We start from the raw sequence: 22198 nt of genomic DNA, 5'->3' as shown, positions 1-22198 counted from the left end.
ATCACCGGCGTTCGATTCCTGCCCGGAAGGCCACATACTGAATGAGGCGTCATGCAAAAGCGTTCGTGCGTTTAGATATGATGGCCAGTTAAAGTAGCTTAGCTTGCGAAAATTTATGCGGGGGGCCTTCCACAATGCTGTACCTTATAGTCCCAGTGTTTCTTTTTTTTAATCTCGTGAAGCATTAGTGACTTGCAATTGAAAACGGCTGACTGAGCTGCTGAACAATGGTGCTACAGGGAATATTCACGCGACGTCACACACGCCGTATTGTTGCCCTGCACTCATAGCTACCACAGCACTGCTAGCAATGAGTCGAACTAGATAACGCGCAGCCATCCACAGTGTTTGCTGTGCAATATTATATGGCGGCCTCGATGACGTTAGTGTGCACCTTATATTGACGCAAAGCCACTACGACGGTTTTAAGGCCATAGTCATCGACGACTGAAAACCTAAAATTTGATTTCCATTCCCTCTGAGCTGACTATATTCGATGACGTAACTAGTAAGTAACCTTTCACACAACAACGCAGCGAAACTGAATAAACTAATGCGCATGTTCCCGCCGTTGGTTAAGTGCGTCGACAACGAAATTGTGTACGTGCTGCCACGAGCTCTAGGAAATTTAATCTTGCAGCAGCGGCTGTGCCACCCCTCTAGAGTGGCAACGTGACGTGTTTGGTAACAGGAGTGGATCGATCGCCATTGTTTTTTTCCAGACGTGTGCGCGCCAGCCTATCGCTCGCTGTCGCTGGATACGAATCTGCAGTCCGTGACGTAGGCGTTTGTGTCTCTGCAAAGAGGGCAAAGTGCCCTTAGAAAACGAGCACTAACTATAACCCATTGCAAGTTGCGGGAGTTGTCTGTATGTTTGCTTACTTCCCTTTCTTTTTTTTTCTTTTTTGTGCCCACTCGTGCATCCTCGTGTTGCTGAAAGGCGTGCAGTAAGCCTTGTATATCTCGTAGGTGCCACCAAAGGATCTCATTCGTTTTTTTTTTTGTAAGCTTAATTCTACTTATATAAGAACTGTTAAAAATAATATTTTTAATTGCTATTCGCGCAGGAACTGAGACACTCTCTGCTTTTTTCTCTGAAGAAGCGTTTCCCGTTTAGTTGCTGGATACCTCTTTCAACATATCAGAACAAGCATTATTCTAATGTTTTAAAACATACAAGCTACACTATACGAAAGAAATACCGTATCAGTAGTAGGAAAACTTAAAGGGAATAAGCGCCATCTTCTTAAATGACATTATTCGTCAAATGATAGCAAAAGGTTCGCAGATGTCCGATATCAATATAAATGGCAATGCTACAGCGCTGCTGTGCATACTGTTTCTTTATTCGTTCAGCGCCCAGGTAGGGGGCCGACACTTGCAAGTGACAAACAGTTGTTAATTGGCTTGCATCTGATAGATAAGCACAGACTGAAGGGTCGTTTTCTAGCCTTACGAGCACAAACGAATATCTATGAAATGCTTACACTTCTAAAGACTCGTGGATCTTGATACCTTCGCGCTACATTCTGCTCTTCTTCTGCGATTTAACCCGGGAAAATCGAAAATCTAATATATCATACAGCCTATCGTTAACTATATGGTGCAAACCAGACATCGAGACGTGTTGAACGCATTAGTTTGAATACGGAAATGTCATCCCTTTTTAATTGATGACAGCATTTTCTTTAAAACAAGTCGATATTGGAGAAAGCTCAACTAAGCAAGATCAAGTTAACGTTAATACGCGGAAATCATGTTTTTTTTTCTCTTTATTTTTGGACACAGACGTGGGATACCTGACGAGAGAACAGATAACATCGGAGCGATGGATATATACCATTAACCGCTACCTACCGGAGGGGGTGAATGTCGACCAAGACAGCGAGATGCATTTGCTCGACGAATCGTTCATAAGGCAAGTAAACATTAAAAAAGTTACAAAGCACTTAAACTGAAACGTTTATATTGGTCCACAGTGTATTTAACGCGAAATAAAACTTTCGGTGTACTCGAAGGGCGCTACTCCAACAAGTTCACAGGAAGACGGATACTTGAAGTGGTCTTGAAGAGGACTTATTCAGGCGAAGTCAAAATATCATTGAAACGTTGCCGAAACGTTGTCTCCAAAGGCATCTTTTGTACGGCGGCTAGATTGGTAGGTGTGCCAACCGGCGTAGTTCACTGTTTCTCCACTTCATGACAGCAGTAGAGGCGCTGCGGTCAGAGGCCTGTCCTGAATCGTGCGTCGTGTGCTACTGATTCTGTTGATAGCGCGCGCCTGTTATATTTAATATGACTGGTTTTCACAGAAAAGCCTGATACAAAATGGTGAAATTATGTTGAGAGAGTGCATAAAAGTGTGATCTTTCTTGCTGCAACGAGCAATTTTCAAAAGCTATCATTTATACCGTCTGTTAACACGCTTGAAGGCATGGTGTGCTGCGTTTGCACTCATGATAGCTCTCTGAGTTCCTGCAACTCTCTTAGCGCCCTAGTGCTGGTCACATTCTCCCCACTGCGAAAATTGCTTTGTATGTTAAAGGAAGCTCTGATTTTTTTATCTCAATATAGGTGCACCTTCTGAACACACATGGGCCTTGTCATAGCAAGCACCAAACACTAGCCTTGGACCATACATCTACATTTAACCGGCAGTTCAACAATATATTTAACCTACTGTACCTCGTTTAATTTTTAGAGAAACGTCTTCATATTTCATTTGATATATGTATATTTGCGAAATAAGAATAAGAACTAAGGCCATCAAGAAATTTTAGCCCTAGGTATTTCCCGTATTGCTAGTTAATTGGTTAACGAGCGCGTAAACATAAATGAAACTTGTGCACAAACACAAGTGAGCGTTCTTACGTTTTGCGCCCATGAATGTGTGGCCGCCGTGGCCAGTAACGAACCCGCGACCTCGTGCTGAGCAGTGCATCGCCATAGCCACCGGGCTACAGTGGCGAGTCCTAAAAGGTAAGAGGGAGCATACGCAAGGAAAATATCGAATCAAGTTCATATCGCACTAGACGCTTATCGAGCTGAAGTAAACGAAGTTGTTAAAGACACGATGCCCTCTTGAAACAAACCAGGGACCTCAAAGGTCAGGAGACGACTCGGCGGAGACGCAAAAATTAAAGAACGAGATTGATGGAACTCGATTACATGTGATATGCTCACGTTATCTATCCATTCATTCGTAGTAACGCCCCCATTCACCGAGCAGTGGCTCTTGAATCCTCAGAATTTAAAGGCATGCTAATAAGAAACATATCAGTCTAGATTGTTAACATATTCTTGAAGGACATTATTCGCATGGTTGTCGCCGTAATAGGTTGATCACCACAAGAGAAAATGTAGGTCAAAATTCTATTTTTCGTATTACGCGCCGTAACACAGGGCCGAGTCGTCAGTGTGACGTCACAGATTTCAAAGTATTTGTCCGCACTGGGACCGCTGTGGTTCAGTAAAATTTCCCAAACTTCTAAAGTTCAGCCTCTGACTTCATTTTATAACACGATGTGCGTTTAGGCACGCGCATACGCAGTCAATGTTCGTCACCTCACGGTCGAGCTGGTGCGGGAACTTCAAGGCGGCGTTGCCACCATTATATCGCTTTTTGTGTTTTTTATGGCTCACCAAGCGTCCTATCGCGGTAACAGCCTTTTTGTCTTTCTTTTCTTTTTCTTTCTTTTTGTAGAAGGTTAATTTACTAACACAGCTTAAATGATTTTTTTTATTTTTAGCGTTCATCTCAGTTTGTGCAGTCGAAGGGGTGTTTCTGAGCAATGGGAAGGGGTTTACAAAAGAGACTTTCTGAAGACAGTTGGCTCTGCCACGTAATTGGTTCTTGCCCTCTCTTCCTTTATTTCTTTCTTTAGCTGCGCTAACCTCACCAGAGTCGAACAATGACAGCGTCGTGATAACCATGGCCGGCATAATATAACGATTCATTCCGTTCTGCTGTATTCTTTTCTTATCGTTCACCGCTCACGGCCGGCCGACGTGATGATACTGCAGGTGGAGCACCGAAACTTAAAATAATTGGAACATTATCATTATGCTATCCGTGCTCATGGCTCTGTTTAACTAATAAGTGCCTGTCTCTGAAATAGTTGTTCGCGCACTTTCGCGACACATTGTTCGCCAAAGGGTGCAAACCCTGCAACCACGTTTTTTTCTTCTTTATTTTTTCAGGAACATCGGTGAGTATGTGGGCTCCTTCGAGTCCACCAACAAAGAAGACGGCGTCGCCCTCATGGTGGGCTGGGTGTTGGCTTACCACATGGCGCCGGCGCTCAGCTACAAGGTTTTCAAATCCTACAAGAGCTCGGTGTCCTTGGTACGGAATCACCGTCGCTACAAAATTTGACTAGTCTTATCTAGTTTATCTCTCCCTTCACTTGCCTACATTATGTGTTTATTTAAGAACACATTCAACGATATATTTGGCTGGCGAAGCTTTGCGTTGCTGTGTTAGTAGAAAAGCTTTTCCTAGCCTTACCTTAACGTTTGGTTATGATCGGCCTATAAGTATCGGCAAGATCAGCTTGGTCCTGCAGACTTTTGTGCGTGGTCACTGGCTCTGCTCTTGCTACAAAAGCAAGTTTGGTGTGCCACTGATTTCCCGGGTGTTTGTATGTGAGGTGGTGCTGATGGCTGAGCCTTTTTGGGGTGTTACGTAATTGCTCCCGGTCGCTCCCACGACAGGATCTGTCTCCTGACGCGGAGTCAAGCCCCCTTGCCCACCAGATAGAAGACGACGTATTTGTCACCAAGTTGGAACAGAAACCCTCTCGCCACCAATCCGGAATAAGATAAACGAATGGCCTTGTGGTCACCGCCACAGGAGAAGTGACGCCTTACCGTCATCGAGCCAAATAATTGACGTGGCTTATGTCCTATCAATATAACAATGAGTTTACCACTTAGGGTAACGGGGGACTTTTGGGGGGTTTCCTGGCTATATAAGCAGCCCCCATGGACTACATTTGCCTCTGACCTCTTGTCTCGACATTCTTCACTACCACTCAGCACGCAAATAGTCTGTAAATACCTTTACTTTGTTTTTAATCACCACGAAACCCGCCTTCGTCGTCGTCACCTTCAACACGCTGGAAAGCCCGACCTCATACAGTCGAGCTTTTATCAGTTTGTTACTCTATGTGTTTGAAGAGACGAGATCAACTGAAATCTGCTAACCATTCTAACAGGTTCGACAGCTAGGAAAAGGCGTCGACTGCGATAAGACACTAATACGCGTTGCCTGTAAAAAAAAAAAGAGCTCAACAACACAGCAACTCGACGCCAAAGTGTCTCAGGAAATGCCTCACTGCCCTAAAAGGAACGCTTTCGTATAGCATTGCATAACATCAAAACAACGTTATTTATTGCACGATATTGCATTATGGGTGCTGTCGGGTGGCGCTCCTCTTACCACCGCGAGTTACCCGTACGCAGTATGCTCCCCTTAACACAGAGTCACCGTGCGCTACCACCGGTACCTCCGCGTGGTGTTTACCACAGCGTTAGACTGCACTATATTCGCCATTACGAGTGCAAACGTGCTAATGTGGAAGAAAAGTGTATGTGGACAGTGGGAAGCCAGTCAAGTAGCACAATTTATATATATATATATATATATATATATATATATATATATATATATATATATATATATGTGTGTGTGTACGACGAATACATAGTGTGATTGACGGCGGTATGTGCTCCGGATCACAGTCAGTTGTACTTCGCTCATCGAAGAGGCTGGACGTGTGGCGAGTGAGCTGTCAATGAACATGGTTTAAATTATGGATCTGGGACTTCAATGATGTGCGACGTAAGACTAATGCATTTCTCTAGGCTTTACCGCTAACTCACCACTGAATTCTTTATTTATTTATTACCTACATATTGCCCAGTGAGCATCACAGGAGGCGGAGTCAGAACATATTGAGGTACAGTGTCAAAATTAAAAACGAGAAGAAAAAGAAGAATAATGTACAAAAATGCAACTATAGTGCAACCAGGGCCAGATGTGAACGACGTTGGGCTGTTTGGTATAGCATGATATTGATGAAAAATTAGATCCTTCAAAAGCAGGGCCAGATAACGTGACAATAAAGGTGCATCCAAAGCTACAAGTACGTAATAGCAGAGGAACCCAGGTCTCTGCCATATACCTAGGAGACAAGAGCATAACTAAAAAAATATGCAGATCCCACGCACTGTGGGAATCGATGTAAACGAAGCTTTGCTTGCTGTTTGCGTTCATTGACGGTGTGTTGCGGTGATATATTCACGGCATACGACAGTCGCGACATGATGGGAGATGTTACCTTGACTGCTCCGCTTGTGTTTTTTGTTCTTGCTCCACTCGACGCTTTATGCGAGCCTTCGTCTCCTCGGCACTAAGAGTACGCTTCGGCGCCATTTTGGGTTGTAGCGTTGTAGCTCGTAAAACTGCCCCCTCTCTTTCTCTATTCTCTCGCTAACACTCTCCCCGCCTCCTCCCTCTACTGTCGTTGCTGTTGCGAGTGAGCCCGGAGGCAAGCGCGGCGACTCCGGCACTGCATTTGTAGGCGGTTCACGCCTAGTTACGGCGTCCGGAGGGCATGGTGCACATGCGATGCGGCGTAAATGTTTGCACGAGCTTCTCCGGACGCGATAGCGTCAAGAACCCCGTGCCGCAGAAAATCTCGTGTCGACATCACGGGCCTCGCTTGGCGAATAACCGTTCTGAACCACAACCGCACAGGCCCTCCATGTGGTGCACCCTTGTATTACATTCTTTGCAAAGTTATTCCGCGGAATCTTGAGAATGACAGCTCATAAACAAATGTCATGAAACAAAACACCGACAGCGCGTGCCTTTTATGTTTTTGCGGCATGGCCAAGTCTCAGCCACGTTCCGTCGTGGCCGGCGTTATCGGCGTGCAAGACCACAGCAGCCGCAGCTGAAAGTCGAAGAAAGAGGCACAGAAAGCTTCGCTTCAAAATGTAAAGTTAGAAGGCTACAGTTTATCGGAAGTGCTCAACAACGGTGAGCTTCACAGCCCCTACACGTTGCAGTCGCACGCGCACGTGCGTGTGTGTGTGCGCGCGCCGATACACGCAAAGTGCCTCGAGCGGCCATGGGGTCGCGTGTCGATTTCGCGTGTATATGCGGGCTTCTTCCAAGCTCGGAAAAACACTTTTACGTAGCGTGTACTGAGCAACTGGAAGCTGCATCGGGAGCTTTTCATGTCGCTCTACAATTTTCTAATTTACACTTTTGATCAAATTATATTATTTGAGAAGTTGATTAATTAATTAAGACTAATTATCTAATTGGCGACACGAAAAAAATAATAATTTGAGCATTCTAAACGACGGCAAACAATATTACTTTGTTTCTGTCCTCCTAGGTGATGTCTGCATATTTTTAAATCTTGGTGCATGATAGATTGGACACCATGTATATAAAAAAGCTATACATTGGTAAGGTGGCATCACTACTGGTCGAACAATCGATTAACTTCACATAAGTAAGGGAATACGAATACCAAACGAAAGCAAAGGGAACAAAAGCAAACGAGACAAGTCGTATTCAGCACGAGAACACAGAAAAAGACATAGAATCAAGAAATACGAGACGACTTAGGGCTTTTAAGAAAGTCGTGGCCGTTTCTGATTGGACAGCTGAATCCGGTAACAAATTTCTATGCTTCATGTCCCTAGGGCAAAAAATGTACTTGAAGCATTCACTACACGTTATCGGTGTGGGTATGTACACCCTTCATCAATACCCAGGCTTGATGCTTCATTAGTTTGATTTAAACTACTTATCATGCTATATGTTTACATGATTATGGATGACTAGAAAATGAAGATTCTGTCTTTATTGTTCCGTTCTCTTTTCCGGCGTTAGAGGCTCAGTGAGTTTGCATAATTAAGTTGGAGTGCGATGATGGCGGTTACGTTTAGTGAATATAAACACCGAGCCAAGTCTTCGAACTTCAGGAATTTGTTTTGTTTTTTCAGATTTTAGCATATACAGTTATGCTAACTGGTGTGATGACGAAAATCTTTATTAATTATAAACATCGAGCCACGCCTTCGAAATTTTTCAACTTCGGAGGGGTGTAACTGTTTGGCTGTTTGACGGATTTTAGCATATTCAATTATGCTAATAGGTGTAACAAATGTTTTATAAACGAATATAATAATTTCAGGAGACGTAGCATTCAGGTTTCGTCTCAGTCCCCACAGCAGAGTGTCAGCTTCACAGCAAAGCTCGTCCGCGTCCGCATTTGGAATCGTGTAGCACAAGACAGGAATAATTTGAGATATCTGGGAAAAGCATTCATTCTGCAGTGGACATAAGAATGGGCTGATGATGAATAAAACTCAGCATCACTTATATTCCAAGGGAATGAAGAGACAAGAAAAAAGAAAAACCTGACTCTAAGCAATGTCTGTTAAAAGAAGACAAGAAGAACCACGTATTTTAAATATTTTTCATACAAAATAACCAGGCTGCTTTTCTAAGCGTTTTAGATTTCACTGCGAAATCATCATGGTATGAAAGTGACAGACAAATAACGGACATTTTACACCCTATTGCATGTGAAATAGAACACACATACGTGTGGTGAAGGTTACAGAAAGGGCCTGTAAAAAAATTCACCGACGATTGCGATACTACCTAACGCCGAATTTAAGCGCAGCTCTACATTCTTAAACAAAATTACACCCTTCGGGTCGTATCTTGCCACACAACAATGATTATCATCTGTCTTGTCTGCATTTCCTTTCTTGAACGCTGCGAGCCCGGTACTTCCAAGTCCCGAACGGCATGCGCGTTATCAGCCTGACAGAGCATTCTCGAGAGGAAAGTAGCGAGTGCATCGTTTTCAAGAAAGGAAACGCAACCAAGACAGATGACGATTATTGTTGTGTAGCAAATATACGCCCCAAAGAGTGTACATTTGTTTAAGAGTGTATACGTGCACTCTCGGACAAAGGTACACCCTTTGGTGTGTAACTTTGGGGTGTGTATATACCCTTTGGTGTGTATATCTGCCACACAACGATAATCGTCATCTGCCTTGCTTGCGTTTCCTTTCTTGAAAACGCCGCGCCCGCTACTTACCTGTCGGGAATGCTATGTCATGCTGATAACGCGCATGCCTTTCTTCTCACGCTTTCGACACATATTCCTCCTCCACTTTGCGCCTCATGGGTCTGCTGCACCCCCTCCTTTCGCTTTCCTCCTCGCGCATCCTTCTATATTGCCGTCTTCATTCACCGCTGCGCTCCACGTTCGCTCTTTCATCCTTCGCTGTGCTCGTTCGCTCGGTTACGCCGAGGACGCCGGTCCTCGTCGCAGGACGGGCGCATAAGAGCTGCGCTCTAATATGATCCTTCATGACAAGTGTGCCCCGCGAGTTCATGCGCTGCTTCGTCTATCTATACCCTCTTTGCAACTTATAAATCCCAACACTGAACATTTTCCGCTAGTTTTAGACGTATACGTCTGGCAATTGGTGCAGAAATTGACAGTAATCTTATTCTGTTGAGGCAGATTACAGAGCATCTGTAAAATAACGTGCATCAGTAACCATTCAAAAACATAAGCAGAAAATTCTGTTCAACATGGAAGCATCCAATCAGGCCACTCTTTTCCAGTGCTTGTCTGGAAGTTTGTGGAAAATTTTCTCACAGTGCATGAGCATCAAAGTTGGGGGCATACAGGTGGTGCCCTGTTCAAATAGTGGCTTCCCAAACTATTTTCTTTTCTTTTTTTTCAAGCACACGACGAGATGTTCGAAACACTCGCATTGATGAAGTTTCGTTCCTCGTCACAAACGTCATTGTCAAAGGCCTTATCGCTTTCAAGTTACACAGCAACGGTGCGCTGCGCTGACAGGAGAGAACGCAGAAGTGTACGCAAAGCCGCTAACACACAAGGAAGGTGAATCAAAGGTTAAAAGCGCAGCTGGGTGCGTGTCGTATACGCGTATTGTTTGGGACAGAAAACGAAACCACTGCCAAATGAGTGAGTCCTTGCTTCGAGACTTCTCGCTTCGTGGTCACGACACACGACCACATGGTAATACTCGTTTTAAAGAATTATTTCCTTCTCTTATTCAGAGCTTTATTCGGTACGTTTATTGTTCGTGTGATAAAACTGGGTGCGCTGAAAGTTTGAGACAGTGCTTTCAACATAATGAACAAGCCATGAACGCCATGTTTATGCGGTGTGTTGGCGACAAGGTAACTTGCAGTCATATATAGGAGCACTGGTTAATGCCAAAGGGGCTTCTGGCTGTCTTTCTAGCTCGTTAGAGAGCGCCCCTTTTCAGAACATTACCGCCACATACGGGACGTTGTTAGGCTAACTAACTTTGTTGTCTCTGAACGCAAAACGCAGTGGGGCCACACGTCGTGCTCGCTACTGTTAACTAAACCGACCACCAAACCACGGCTCTTACAAAGTTCACATACGCTCGTTTCCGGCGAGGTAGACCACGGGGTCTAACACAGAAACAAAAACACACGCTACTGCCGAATGACTCTAGTCATCAAAGCTTTCTTTTTTTTCTGGAAGCAGGAGGCTCCGTAGTTATAAGCGCACTGGTAATGACCATTTGCAGTTTATTTCTATTTTCGTTTACATTATCCACCTCCCCCGCCTCTTCTTTCACTCCTTCCGCTAAAACAAAGCTTATGCCTAGCTAGAAGCTCCTGACTAAGCACCGCACTAATTACGGATATGGCATGTTGACTCCTCGCGGCACGTTCGTTTGTCCTGCGCATGTTTACTATAGAAAAGAAGAAAAATCTAAACTCGCAGGTGCTCATGCTTCCCCAGAGCGATTACAAGTCGACAGCATTATCTGTATCGGCCCACCCACACCTGTCATTGCACTGGCTCCGAGATCGGCCCACGTTACAAACAGCAATATAAGACCCTTGTTAGGACACTTACCGTGCGCTCGTATCAGGATCGGCCCGTCCGCTCCTCTGATTATGTTGCTGCCGAAATCGACCGGCTTTAGTTTTTGTCGACACCAACAACGAAAACCAGTCACTGTTCTTTATGGTGCTAGTGCATAACAATAGCGGGAAGCCAGGCACATTTACCGTGAACGCTTTTTTTTTTTGGCAACGTCAATGTTACAAACCCTCAACATGTTTCACAATCCTCGTACGTGTGGCGTCGGTGTCCATTGCAAGCCAAATGTCTTTGCTGCATCGAATATCTTTATTACGTTAGTTTGCCCTACGGCATCAAAAGGAAATGTTACACATTATCATGAAGCTCTGTCTCCCTCATAAAATCCAAAAAAGGAGTGGTGATGCAGGCCAAAAATCAACTTGTGTAAATCTGGTGGCCGATTATGGTTGAGATCCACACGCTCAGATGACGTCGACGAGTCGCTTGCAGACCAGGGCATGTCCATAGCAAGTGCTGTAGGTCTGCCTCCCGCACTGACGCAGGACAGTATGGACATCCAGAAAAGGAGTCAATATATTCCCACTGTGCTCGGATGGACGATGTGACAGTCGCACACACGCGAATTTTTGGGGCGATCCTTCCTTTTGACGCGCGAAGCCACCCGGGGAGTCGGAACCAGTCAGAGGTATGAGAACTTGCGTTGTGCACCGAGAAATTCCATTGTGGCCCATCAACTGCTACGTCAGGTTATAGGAATGAAGGAAAAGGGGTTTATTGCCTTAGTTACACGGCTCCTGTTACGGAAGCCCACTCCATGCAGGAGCAAGTTAAACGTCCGAGTTCACATCAGGACCTTCTCTCCCACTGATCGAAAAGTCTAGGCTTTTAATACAACCGTATTCCCTAGGTGAGTAGGCTAGAGAATCTGAAGACTATCCAGCAACGAATCAACATCGTAGGATCCATTGCGATACCACACCTATGCTCGCAACACTCCGCAGTAACCACGCCTCCGAAGCGCGATCATTTGGAATATGCGGCAGGAAAGCAATCTGTGAATACAAGGTCACCGTCGTTGTTTGGTAGCATTGGATGCTCCCTCCCTCCATTCATCCTTACTTCAGGCTGTCAGGTAATGGTGGGGTTGGTGGCCTTTTGTGGACCCGTCAAGAGTCTGTGTCCACGCTGCGCTGACCTCTGGATAAGCACTGATGAATGGGCAGGGGTTTGCCTCGTGGCAAACGTCTAATTAACTGCGAATTCCAGGTCGCCGTCGTTATTTGGTAGCATTGGATGGGGGCCCTCCTTTCATCCTCAGCTCAGGCTGCCAAGTAACGTTGGGGTTGTGGCCTTTTTTTCTTTTTTTGAACCTGTCAGGAGTCGATGACCACGCTGCGTTGACGTCTGGATAGGCGATGATGGATGGACGGGTGTTTGCCTTGTGGCAAACGTCCAATTAACGTCTTTGTGGTGTTGAGACGTAACACCTGCCGGTACCGAGGTAAGGGGGGTATCGAACTCATGACAATAAGTCTTGTTTGCATCTAAATAAGAAGGAGACACTAAGGAAGCATGAAGAATTACCGAACTTGACCCGGTATCCACATAGGCACTTAGGTTTAGTTCCTAGAGCTCCCAACGGGAAGGGGAAGGCGTGGTGGTTCCCACTGAATTTGAGTTTTGATTGGTCACTTGGCGAATGCAATCAAGTGACTTGTTAGCCACGGGGCAGTGGCGCCAAGGTGGTAGCGGCGATAAATATTGACCCACTGAGGGGACAGATGGGTCCATGTAATTCGCCAAGGCAGCAGCCGCAGAAACACTACTATGTATTATCACCCGAGCTTCGCGTCTTTCATGAATGAGCTCATTAAGTGTGTTCAGCTGCGCTTGTGCCTGAAGTATCGTGATCGGTGTGAGCATTGGAAGGCCTTTAATCACACGCATGGTTTCGCAGTTAAGATTTTCCAGTTGAGCGCATTCTGCTTTGGTAAGGCGCTGAAATGGTGCCTGATAAACTCATCGAGGCTGGAATACGGAGAAAACTATGTGCCGAGCAATACGAGTGATCGATTTCATCGCGTCGTCCGATCTCTGGGCAACGAGACGAAAAAAAAAAGAGGGGTGAAGCATGCTAGAAGCGAATCGGTGGGCACAGTGTAACCAGGGCGATGCCGATCCGGGTGCACAAAAGTCGAGTCGAAACACTCGGACTGTGATTACCTCTGCCACGACGCGGCCATGGAGCTGAAGTCGAACATGGGCTTAGTCGAGCTTGCGACGGCTCCAGCCGTTAGCAATGCTTATGTAGGAGGTCTTTTGAATTGAAAGCCCCAGTTACGTGCACCAAGCAATAGATGTATCAGTGCTGCCTGCTCTCCCCACTCTCGATGCTCCAAAGAGCGATGAGTGGTCCATGCCGTGACATCACCAGCGTACATTAAGAATCGTACGTCCGCAGTGCTTGATAGCTCCCTCAACATCGGCTGTAGCGCAACATTAAACAATAGTGGCGCAAGAACGGATCCCTGCGGCACTCCAAGCTTTCTCGTATATTATCCATAGTTCTTTTTGATGAGACGGACGGAAAAGGAGTGCTCACAAAGAAATGAGTGTATGAATGCGCGAGCACGACAAGGCAAGTGAATCCACTGCAGGGTCTCAAATATAGCCTCGTAGTTCACTTTGTCATAAGCTCGATGTGTGTGCACTGCAAACAGTGTCTATACGCGGTGGGAGCGACCACCAAGGAGTACTTATTACTGACAAAATAGCGAGACCGGATGTATGTGCACCTATTTTCTTAGTTAGGCGAGCTAAAGTGTTGTGTCAATAGTTCTAGCTTGACCACTTTTCTCCAGCTCTCGTGCATTTCGAAAGAATCAGTCACGAAATAGACACCAAGATATCAATTAGGATATGATCAGCAATTACTATCTTTATGTCCATAGTGGGCGTAACAGCGGATACATAAAAGACAACACTACGCACGAGCGAGGCATTGAAACAGACGCATTTCCTCCACGTCTTCCGCAAACCTTTCATACTATGGTCCCCATCAAAAACTAACACCTGTATTTACAAAAGAGCTCGACTAGCCAAGCTTATTTGGCGGAGTAGGAACCCTTAATACGCACGCTTACGCCCTCTCTGACGTAGGAGCGCGTGTTAGTATGAAAGCGCGTGTTTATATGAAAGCTCCCTATACAGAATGGAAGGCCGCGCCACCCCACTGAATTCACAAAGAGCTGAAAAAGGCCTTACGCTAAAATTATCCATAAGAGACAATTTTAGCCAATACTGACGGCGGACGTATTAACGAAGTCTGCCAGCCAAGCAAAGAGCACTTACAAGCAAAAATTATGCAGATCCCATGCACTGTGGGAATCGACGTATAAGCGAAGCTCTGTGTTGGTTGCTTTGGTTGACGATAATTAGGGGTGATGTTGACGGCGAACGTTTAATTTCTTCAACGTTCAGTGTCACACGAGAGTGGTGAGTTGATGGTAAACGTTGCCTTGCGTGCATCACTGCTGTTTGTCTGCGTTGTACATAGTGTTTGCTTGAGGCAGTGTTGTGCGCCATATTTCATAAACTCTGAGAGGGTTGAGCACTGTCATTGCCTCACACGGCACATCGCATCCTGGCAGAAGTAATAAACTTGAATTGGATTATGGGTCTGTACGTGCTAAAACGCCAACCGGATTATGAAGCACGCCGTAGTGGCGAACTCCGCATTAAGTTTCACACCGTGATGTTCTTTAACGCGTCCCAAAAATCTAAGTGCACGTGCGTTTTCTATTTCACCCCTGTCGAAATGCGGCTGCCATGGTTGGGATCAAATCCGCGACCTCTAGCAACGGCCTCAAAGCTACTGCGGCGGGCACAGAAGCGTTGATTTGTCGGTCGACCGTTTCCGTGGTGTCGCCTGGACCATGCAGTGCGCTTTAATTAATGCGGTTCTGCTTCTGCACTCCCCGCGTAGTTTGTCCGCTTGACATATATGCACGGTGGTTATTTTTCAGAAATAGTAGCAACGTGCTATACCGTACCTTGAACCGGACCGTATACCGTACCAGTTGCCCCGCAACCGCTGTCGTATGGTAGTAGGGTTTCCTTGCCTTCTTACGTCACCTCCGACTCCCCTCCCTTGTATGTGAACTGCCTCTTCTCCTCCTTCCTCTCTACAGTTCTATCTACGTCCCCTCTGGACTAGCACGTTAGTAGAAAGGGAAGCGCTACAGTTTCTGCAATGATTCTGAGCGGAGTCAGGGAAAATTACAGCTACCAAGAGGCTAATGTAGCGACGCCCAGGGAGCTCCAGATGGCATTGTGCACATTCGACGCAGTGGGGCGAAAAAGAGTTTCTACCATCGCCTTTCCTTTCTTAATCGCGCCTGTCATCTATATACACGCTCTGAACCACCCCCCGACGTGGTGTGCGCGACAGCAGCAGCCCACAGCAGCAGCAGCAGCAGTGGGAAAGGCGAAGGAAGAAGCAAAGAAAGCTTCGCTTTAAAAAGTTAGTGACGCCGCTAACATGCACAGCGAGCACCGCGGCGTCGAGGCACAATTAAAAAGGGCGCGAACGCGGTCTGATCTCGACGGTGCGACTCCTGATGTGCCACAGGGAATGCGCAAGTGCTGCACCAGCGCCTCCTCTATTCTTTCAGTTTCTTTTTTTTTTTTTTGAAAAATGCAGGAGTTGATGGCTGCACAAGCAAAGAAGAGACGCTGCGAACATGCACAGCCAGCACCGCGTCGTCAAACCACAAACGGAAAGGGCGCGAACGCAGCGATTCTCTTCTCCACCTCCAAGTGCCTTCCTCCTCCGGCACCCGCTTCCCTAGCGGCTTGAAACATAATCTCGCCGATTTCACAGAGGGGTCATCTACGCTTACACGTAAAAGCTATGTTATTGGACACTGGATGGAATGGAATGGATGTTATGAGCGTCCCCTTTGGAGCGGGGCTGTGGGTTGCGTCCCAAGCTCTTGCTATTAAACTGCTTAATGTCCTATCTAATTCATTACACTGGATGGATGTTATAAGCGTCCCCTTCGGAACGGGTCGGTGGGTTGCGCCACCAAGCTTTTTGCTATTATACTGCCTAATGTCTTACTTAGGTTAAAGAATAAAAAAACACTATGAACTCCAACAACCAAATTTTCTGATCCGCTATTGCGAACTGTGCTTTTGTACGTCTCCGTTTTTTGTCGTTTCCCTACTTTTATTCCACCAATCCTCCAATCGCCTCTTATTAATACCTATTGCGGACATGCTTACTTTTCCACTGCTCTCGCTGAACCCAAGGGCTTCAAGAAGGCCAGTGGTGCCTAAATCTACCGCTGGGTAGACGTCTTCACATTCTAATAAAACATGCTCCATAGTTTCCCTACAGCTTTACCGCAGCAAGCACATGCTTCTTCTTCCTTCTTATATCTCGCTTTATAGGTGCGTGTTCTAAGGCATCCCGATCTCGCTTCAAAAAGTAATGAGCTTCCCTTTGAGTTGTCATAAATTGATTTTCCTGATTTCGTTTTTTTCCTCGTAAGTAGTTACTCATGGCAGGTTTCTTTTCCATTGCTGTCACCCATGCGATTATTGCAAAAATCACTGCGCACTTTGCAAAAAAGTGAGCGCCCCCTTCGTAGGCCGGAGGAAGCGTTCGGGGCGCTGGGTGCAAGAATGTTTGTGTGGAAAACATTGCCCGTCGTCGCCTTTTAGCTACCTGTGCCACCGAGTTTCATGGCGTGAAATTCAGCTTGCGTTGTTTGTTTAGTCTCCTTAAGTCGTGTCAAAATGATGGGAGGAAGACTGGATTCCGTTTTCTTTTTTAGACACGTGATGGTCCTGCGACTTTTCGCGATGCTCGATCGCCAGCGACCAGGTGTGGAGCTCCCTGCACTCAACACCGCGACCGTGCGTCAGGCGCATCGTGGTTGGGAACTTAAATAGAGGGTTACGTGAAGCACGTTATGCTCAATCTGAGCGTCAGTAACCCACAAGTGCTTCTTGTTCAGGCAGCTTGCACCTAGCCCATTGGATTTGATGCATGTAGATTCATTCTTGGTTTTCTCTTCCTGCAGTGTTGTAGAAGCTGAACTATACGCATTACAATGTAAATTTAGTGCTGTGCAAACTGTAACATGTATATATTAAAACAAAGCTAAAATGAAGGTCAGGGATGAACTGTATCGAGTGGCTTGGGTAGAAGCTAACACACACAACCTGTCGCTTCGTCAGCTGTCGAAGCTGGCTGCATTCCACCGGCTAGCCTTTGCTCCATATTGCTCACTTATCTCGCACTTCGATTGGCAGCATAGAATGGCCGCGGACTTAGCGCCTTATTTTCCAACAGACTGTATTTATGTCTATAACTCGTCGCATCAAGTAGCCAATCTATGTGCTATCGAATGTGTAGCGACGTGCGCGACGGTCTGACGTGGTTTTCAATGTAATCGTTATGAAATACGGCCCTTGATTTTCATTTCCTCTCGCCATGAAAGCGCGTGCGTCATCTGGCGCGCGCACACGCGCTCGGTTTAAGCCGGCGGTACGCCGGCGGAGCGAGCCCGCGCGCTGAGAGCTATGAGCGTACACCGAGCACGAAAGCGCGCTCTGAAACCACTAGCCGACGCCGCCGCGCACATGCCACACTGAAATCCTACTTCGCTTTCATTAACGTGCTCTTACATGCTTCTTTATCCATCCAACGACCGTGCCGCTGCACTGCAGCCTGACCGGAAGTTCGGGTGTATGTGAAAATAGTTGGCACGTAGTCAGGGTGGCTAGAAAAGTTTGAAGCTGACCTGAAATTGAAGAAAGACAGATATTAATACAAAGGCCTCATTACAGACCAAAATTCATGAGGTATTCCTGCTATAAAGTGCTCACTGCGAATCCAAATCCCTGAGTTACCTAAACTGAGCCATGCGCATTCAACCGCATTACGACGTTCACCCACGACGCTTCTTTTAGCGGGTACCACTACTCGGACGGAACCAACTAAATAACAAAAATGACGTTATTCTTGCCGTAAATAATTCGTACACCCATAGGTGACCCAGTGCGCTGGCATGGCATTCAGAAACCTGGGTACGAGAGCTTGTTTGATCGTGCCGGAATGCCCAGCTAGGCGGAGAGTCGTCTGCTAGCTTTCCAGCCTCATAGGGGGCGCTCGCGAGCGGCGCGCTCCCGCATGCGAAGCAGCATTTTTGACAAAGTGTCAGCTAGACGCTCAAAGTGTCTCAGGACTGAGTTATAGTTCGAAAACTGCCAGGATGCATTACTAATGTAGTACAGCACTCAGATGGTAAATAAACAACTTGATGAGAGGAATGAGCAAGAGTAGGGAAACACAATCAAGGAAAGATGAAGGTCAGGGGGTCTGGTGAGAGAGGAAATTTGCAGGCAAAGGATAGAATCGACTGACGCAAGACAGACCTAATAGAGATCGCTGGGTGAGGGCTTGGTCTTGCAGAAAAAATGAACAAGCTGATAACTACAACAATCACGATGAACACATGATGACGATTACAAAGAACAAGAGTGTTCATGTGGCATTCGGGATCGTTTCTTTCCCCTCATATTGTTACATTTATGCGGGAGTTGGTTTTCGCCGTCCACCATATCTTTAACTAAACCAATGTGACCGTGTGCTATAAGCTATGTGATCGATCTATAATAGTCACTGCTATCTTATTTCGCCCTGCTTCAGATAATGTCCCCCCAAAGAAATGGTGTCGGTAGGGTTACTGTATAGACTCCCTATAGGGGCTCTCTAAAGGGCGCCTATACAGTAACTCTCAGCAAAAATATTAAACTGCTCGAAGAGGACGGGACGTGAACAGTAACATAGACGCACACACAAAGCGCAGTCGTGTGTGCGTCTATGTTTCGGTTCATGTCCCGTTTTCAAGCAGTTGAACATTTTTGCCCAATCTATGAACCGACTGTCCCAAAAACATGCCTTACTACTCTAGCGTCGGAAATAAAATAAAGGTAGCTCCATCTCTTCTCTCCTCCTCCTGCGCCGGCGTTGGCTCCCGTATACGCGGAGCCGAACAAGCAGGGCCCTCCGAATCTAACGCTCGCGCTTTTGAGGCCATATGTTTATGATTTTTTTTTACATTATATCAGTACTGGCTCCGGAAACATCAAGAGAGGACAACTGAATGTCGTTGGGCTTAGTTGGATCGCTTTGCTGTACTTATTCGTGCTACCTCTCTCGCTTCAGCACCAACGTAGCGACGACAACACAGCCTTTCAGTAACGTCTCAGCAATACGGCACTCAGTCACTTTAGCAGATAGCTTTTCAAGATACGCGCCTGCACGTCTCTCTACAACGCTAAGTAAGCGTCGAGAACACAAAGCGCGAAGCTATATCAGCCGTCAACACGCGTCTCTCTTCAACGCTAAGTAAGCGCCGAGAACACAAAGCGCGAAGCTATATCAGCCATCGCCATTCTCTGTTGGCATCGCAGATCGCTTTCAGTGTACGATCGCCGCAGCGTTACCGCTTCGTAACGTACGGGGATACACTCAAAAAGGTGCTGTTCGCACACACTGAGGCTAAGTAAACAAAACGCCATTGTATGTATGACTCAGTCGACAAAAAGCACGTGTGTTTGACGACGACTTGATTGAAGTCGGCCACGAAAGCTGCAAATAAACGCAGCGCGATTATGCAGCACTTAGGAGGGCGAAAAACAAACGAAGCAAATCGATCGCTTACCTCACAGAGCCGGGAATTTGCGCGGCTGATTCTTTGCAGCCAAACCTTCCTCCGCGCCGCGTTTCGCATCGCAGATGCATGGAATCCGGACGAGTCGCTTGCCGTCACTTTCACGTGTGGTGCATCCGAAAGCACAGCAACACGGAACTACGCTACACAAGCAGAAAGGAGGCACGAAACGTCGCGTCTGCGTACTCCACTCGCAATGTTTGGCACCGCAATGCCGGCGGAAACAAAAGCAGGCAAGAGTAAAAGTGCGTGACGGCGTTCGGCCAATGGGAAGGCCGAGCGTCTAGGGAAAGCGCAGGGGAGCAGGACTACGGCAATATTCAAAGGATGGCGCTACTTTTTTGTTTTATTGAGGGGTTTTAAAGGGCAACTCCGGCCATTTTTCGAGGTCCACCGATGTTACTAAAATTTTGAATATACGTTCTCATTTGCATTCTGATTATCTATACCAAACGATTTGGCTGCCAGTCATTTAGTTTTCCTGAAAAAGAATTTTATATATTGCTTGCGTTGCCGACTCATGACTTTTTACTGGCCACCCTCTGTTTGTGACGTCAGAGACTACGCTGCCACTGTCGCTGAAATCATCGCCGAAATCGCCGCTGTCTTGTTGAGGAAATTTTGTAAAAGCTCCCTGTGGCGTCAGAAGAGATCAACTTCGTTTCTTTGGCGTTAGCGCCACGCATACTGCGTGTTTAGCACGCGTTCTGCGTGTGTGCATTATGGTAGTGTAGGGTCTGACGTCATCGACTTATCGTGGCGCAACACGAAGCAGCTATCCGTTTCGGTTTCGGTATCCCGTTTATTGGCTATTTCAATTATTGATGAATTTCTAAGCAAATTGAACCAACTTACCTCTGACACGACTGCCAATGTCATTTGAAAATGACAGCATCCTAATATGGTTAAAGAAAACGCCGGAGTTGCCCTTTAAGAGTCATGGCTTCTGGGTGTCACCTTGTGCCTGCGTCTCGTTGCCTCCGCGCGCCCACAGTCACCTTAATGTTAACGTTTCGAACTGTCTAAGTACTATGCAGACGCGCACGTTCGCGCACTGTCCGTGGTGCGCTCAACGCATTTTATGCAAACGTAGAAATTATTCCAAATCAAATAATTTCTTCCGCATTCTTCAACAGCGTGGATGGTATCAGTGCTCAAGTTTTCAAACCGCCTTTAGAGAAACCTGTGTAAAAAAATATTTTGCGTTTTTTTTCTGCATAAAAGACAGTGCGCACAGCGAAGCCTTTTACAGGTTGTCATACTAAACTCACCACGGTATGAAAATTACAAATAGACATCTTACGCCCTATTGCATGCCAAAAGTATAGACACGTGTGATAAAGCTTACAGAAAGGACCTGTAAAATATGTGAAATGAGTGGCGTTTCATGCGCGCTGCGGCTGTACGTGGCCTTCATGTGCACATGCTCGGCGTCGTCTTTATGTGCCCTCTTTGAAGTCACAATGTTGAACATTTTATACTAGTTTGCAACATATATACACTCTAAAAACAAAGAGAGTTCTGGGCACTCTCTTTGAGGGAGCATTTGCATGACCCATATTTCACTCTCTTTTCGAGAGTAGATCGACCCTCTTTGAGAGAGAGTAGATCAACTCCTCCTGACAGAGTTTTGTTACTCCACCGCAAGGGAGTGCTAGTACTCTTCCTCAGAGTGCTAATACTCTCCTCACAAGGGCAATAGTACTCCACCAGACCGAGTGTTTCTACTCCTGCAAGCCGAGTGTTTCTACTCCTCCAAGCCGAGTGTTTATACGCCCCCAAAAACAGTGCTTGTACTCCTTCAGAACAAAGTGCTAGTAATCTTCCCAATAGTGTGAAAGCACGATGTAGATCCATGGTCACGTTTAAGGGCTTCGCAATACCTACATGTGGGGAATATTTGATTCCCTCATAAGCAGCTTCTGCACTTATGCTTGGTGAATGGGATGTAATCTGTAGTCGCCGAGTCACTCAAATGAAACATTTTCTCTCTTAAAAGGTCAAATTTTTTATTGATAAGTCACAATGCAAACTAAATAATAAATTGAGAAACACACTGGCAAACACATAAAATCAGATTAGAACGATGCCCATGAATTTTAGAACACCTCTTGTAAGAAAACATAAGTATATTCTCTAAAGTTGCATCAGTATTGTACTCCCAAACTTTATTGTTGAACAGCCCGAAAAGTTCTGGAATTACTTGAGCGAAAAAAAGATGCCAGTAGCACAAACCTGCATCGATGGATCAATCATTACCGATCACAGGAAAATTGCGAGTCACTTCAATTATTATTTCCATAGTGTATTTTCTAATTCTGGCATTAGTTCATCTAAGGAGAAAACTTTTCACCCATACATAGCTAATTTTATTTCATACCCTGGCTTAGTTTCGATGCTAGTTAACCTAAAGGGAAGCTGCAGAATCTGTCGAATTCGATAAGACGCTCATATACGGGTGCGGGAACCTTATAAACCATGTAGGTAAAATTTGGGGTTTTTTTTT

At 46.0% G+C, this 22198-nt stretch overlaps 1 protein-coding gene across 1 annotated transcript in view; it reads left to right on the top strand.

The window, feature by feature from the left end:
* LOC142570283 (uncharacterized) overlaps positions 1–22198 on the top strand; it is a 108237-nt gene that overhangs the window by 48910 nt on the left and 37129 nt on the right. Inside the window, exon 5 of the mRNA XM_075678678.1 lies at positions 4201–4345. Coding sequence (XP_075534793.1) covers positions 4201–4345 — 145 coding nt within the window. The remainder of the gene's footprint in view (positions 1–4200; positions 4346–22198) is intronic.

The sequence above is a fragment of the Dermacentor variabilis genome, chromosome 2, assembly GCF_050947875.1.
Source record: "Dermacentor variabilis isolate Ectoservices chromosome 2, ASM5094787v1, whole genome shotgun sequence".
In the NCBI taxonomy this organism is placed as follows: Eukaryota; Metazoa; Arthropoda; class Arachnida; order Ixodida; family Ixodidae; genus Dermacentor; species Dermacentor variabilis.
Note: the sequence above shows the minus strand (reverse complement) of the source record. Positions and strands in the feature narration are given on the sequence as shown.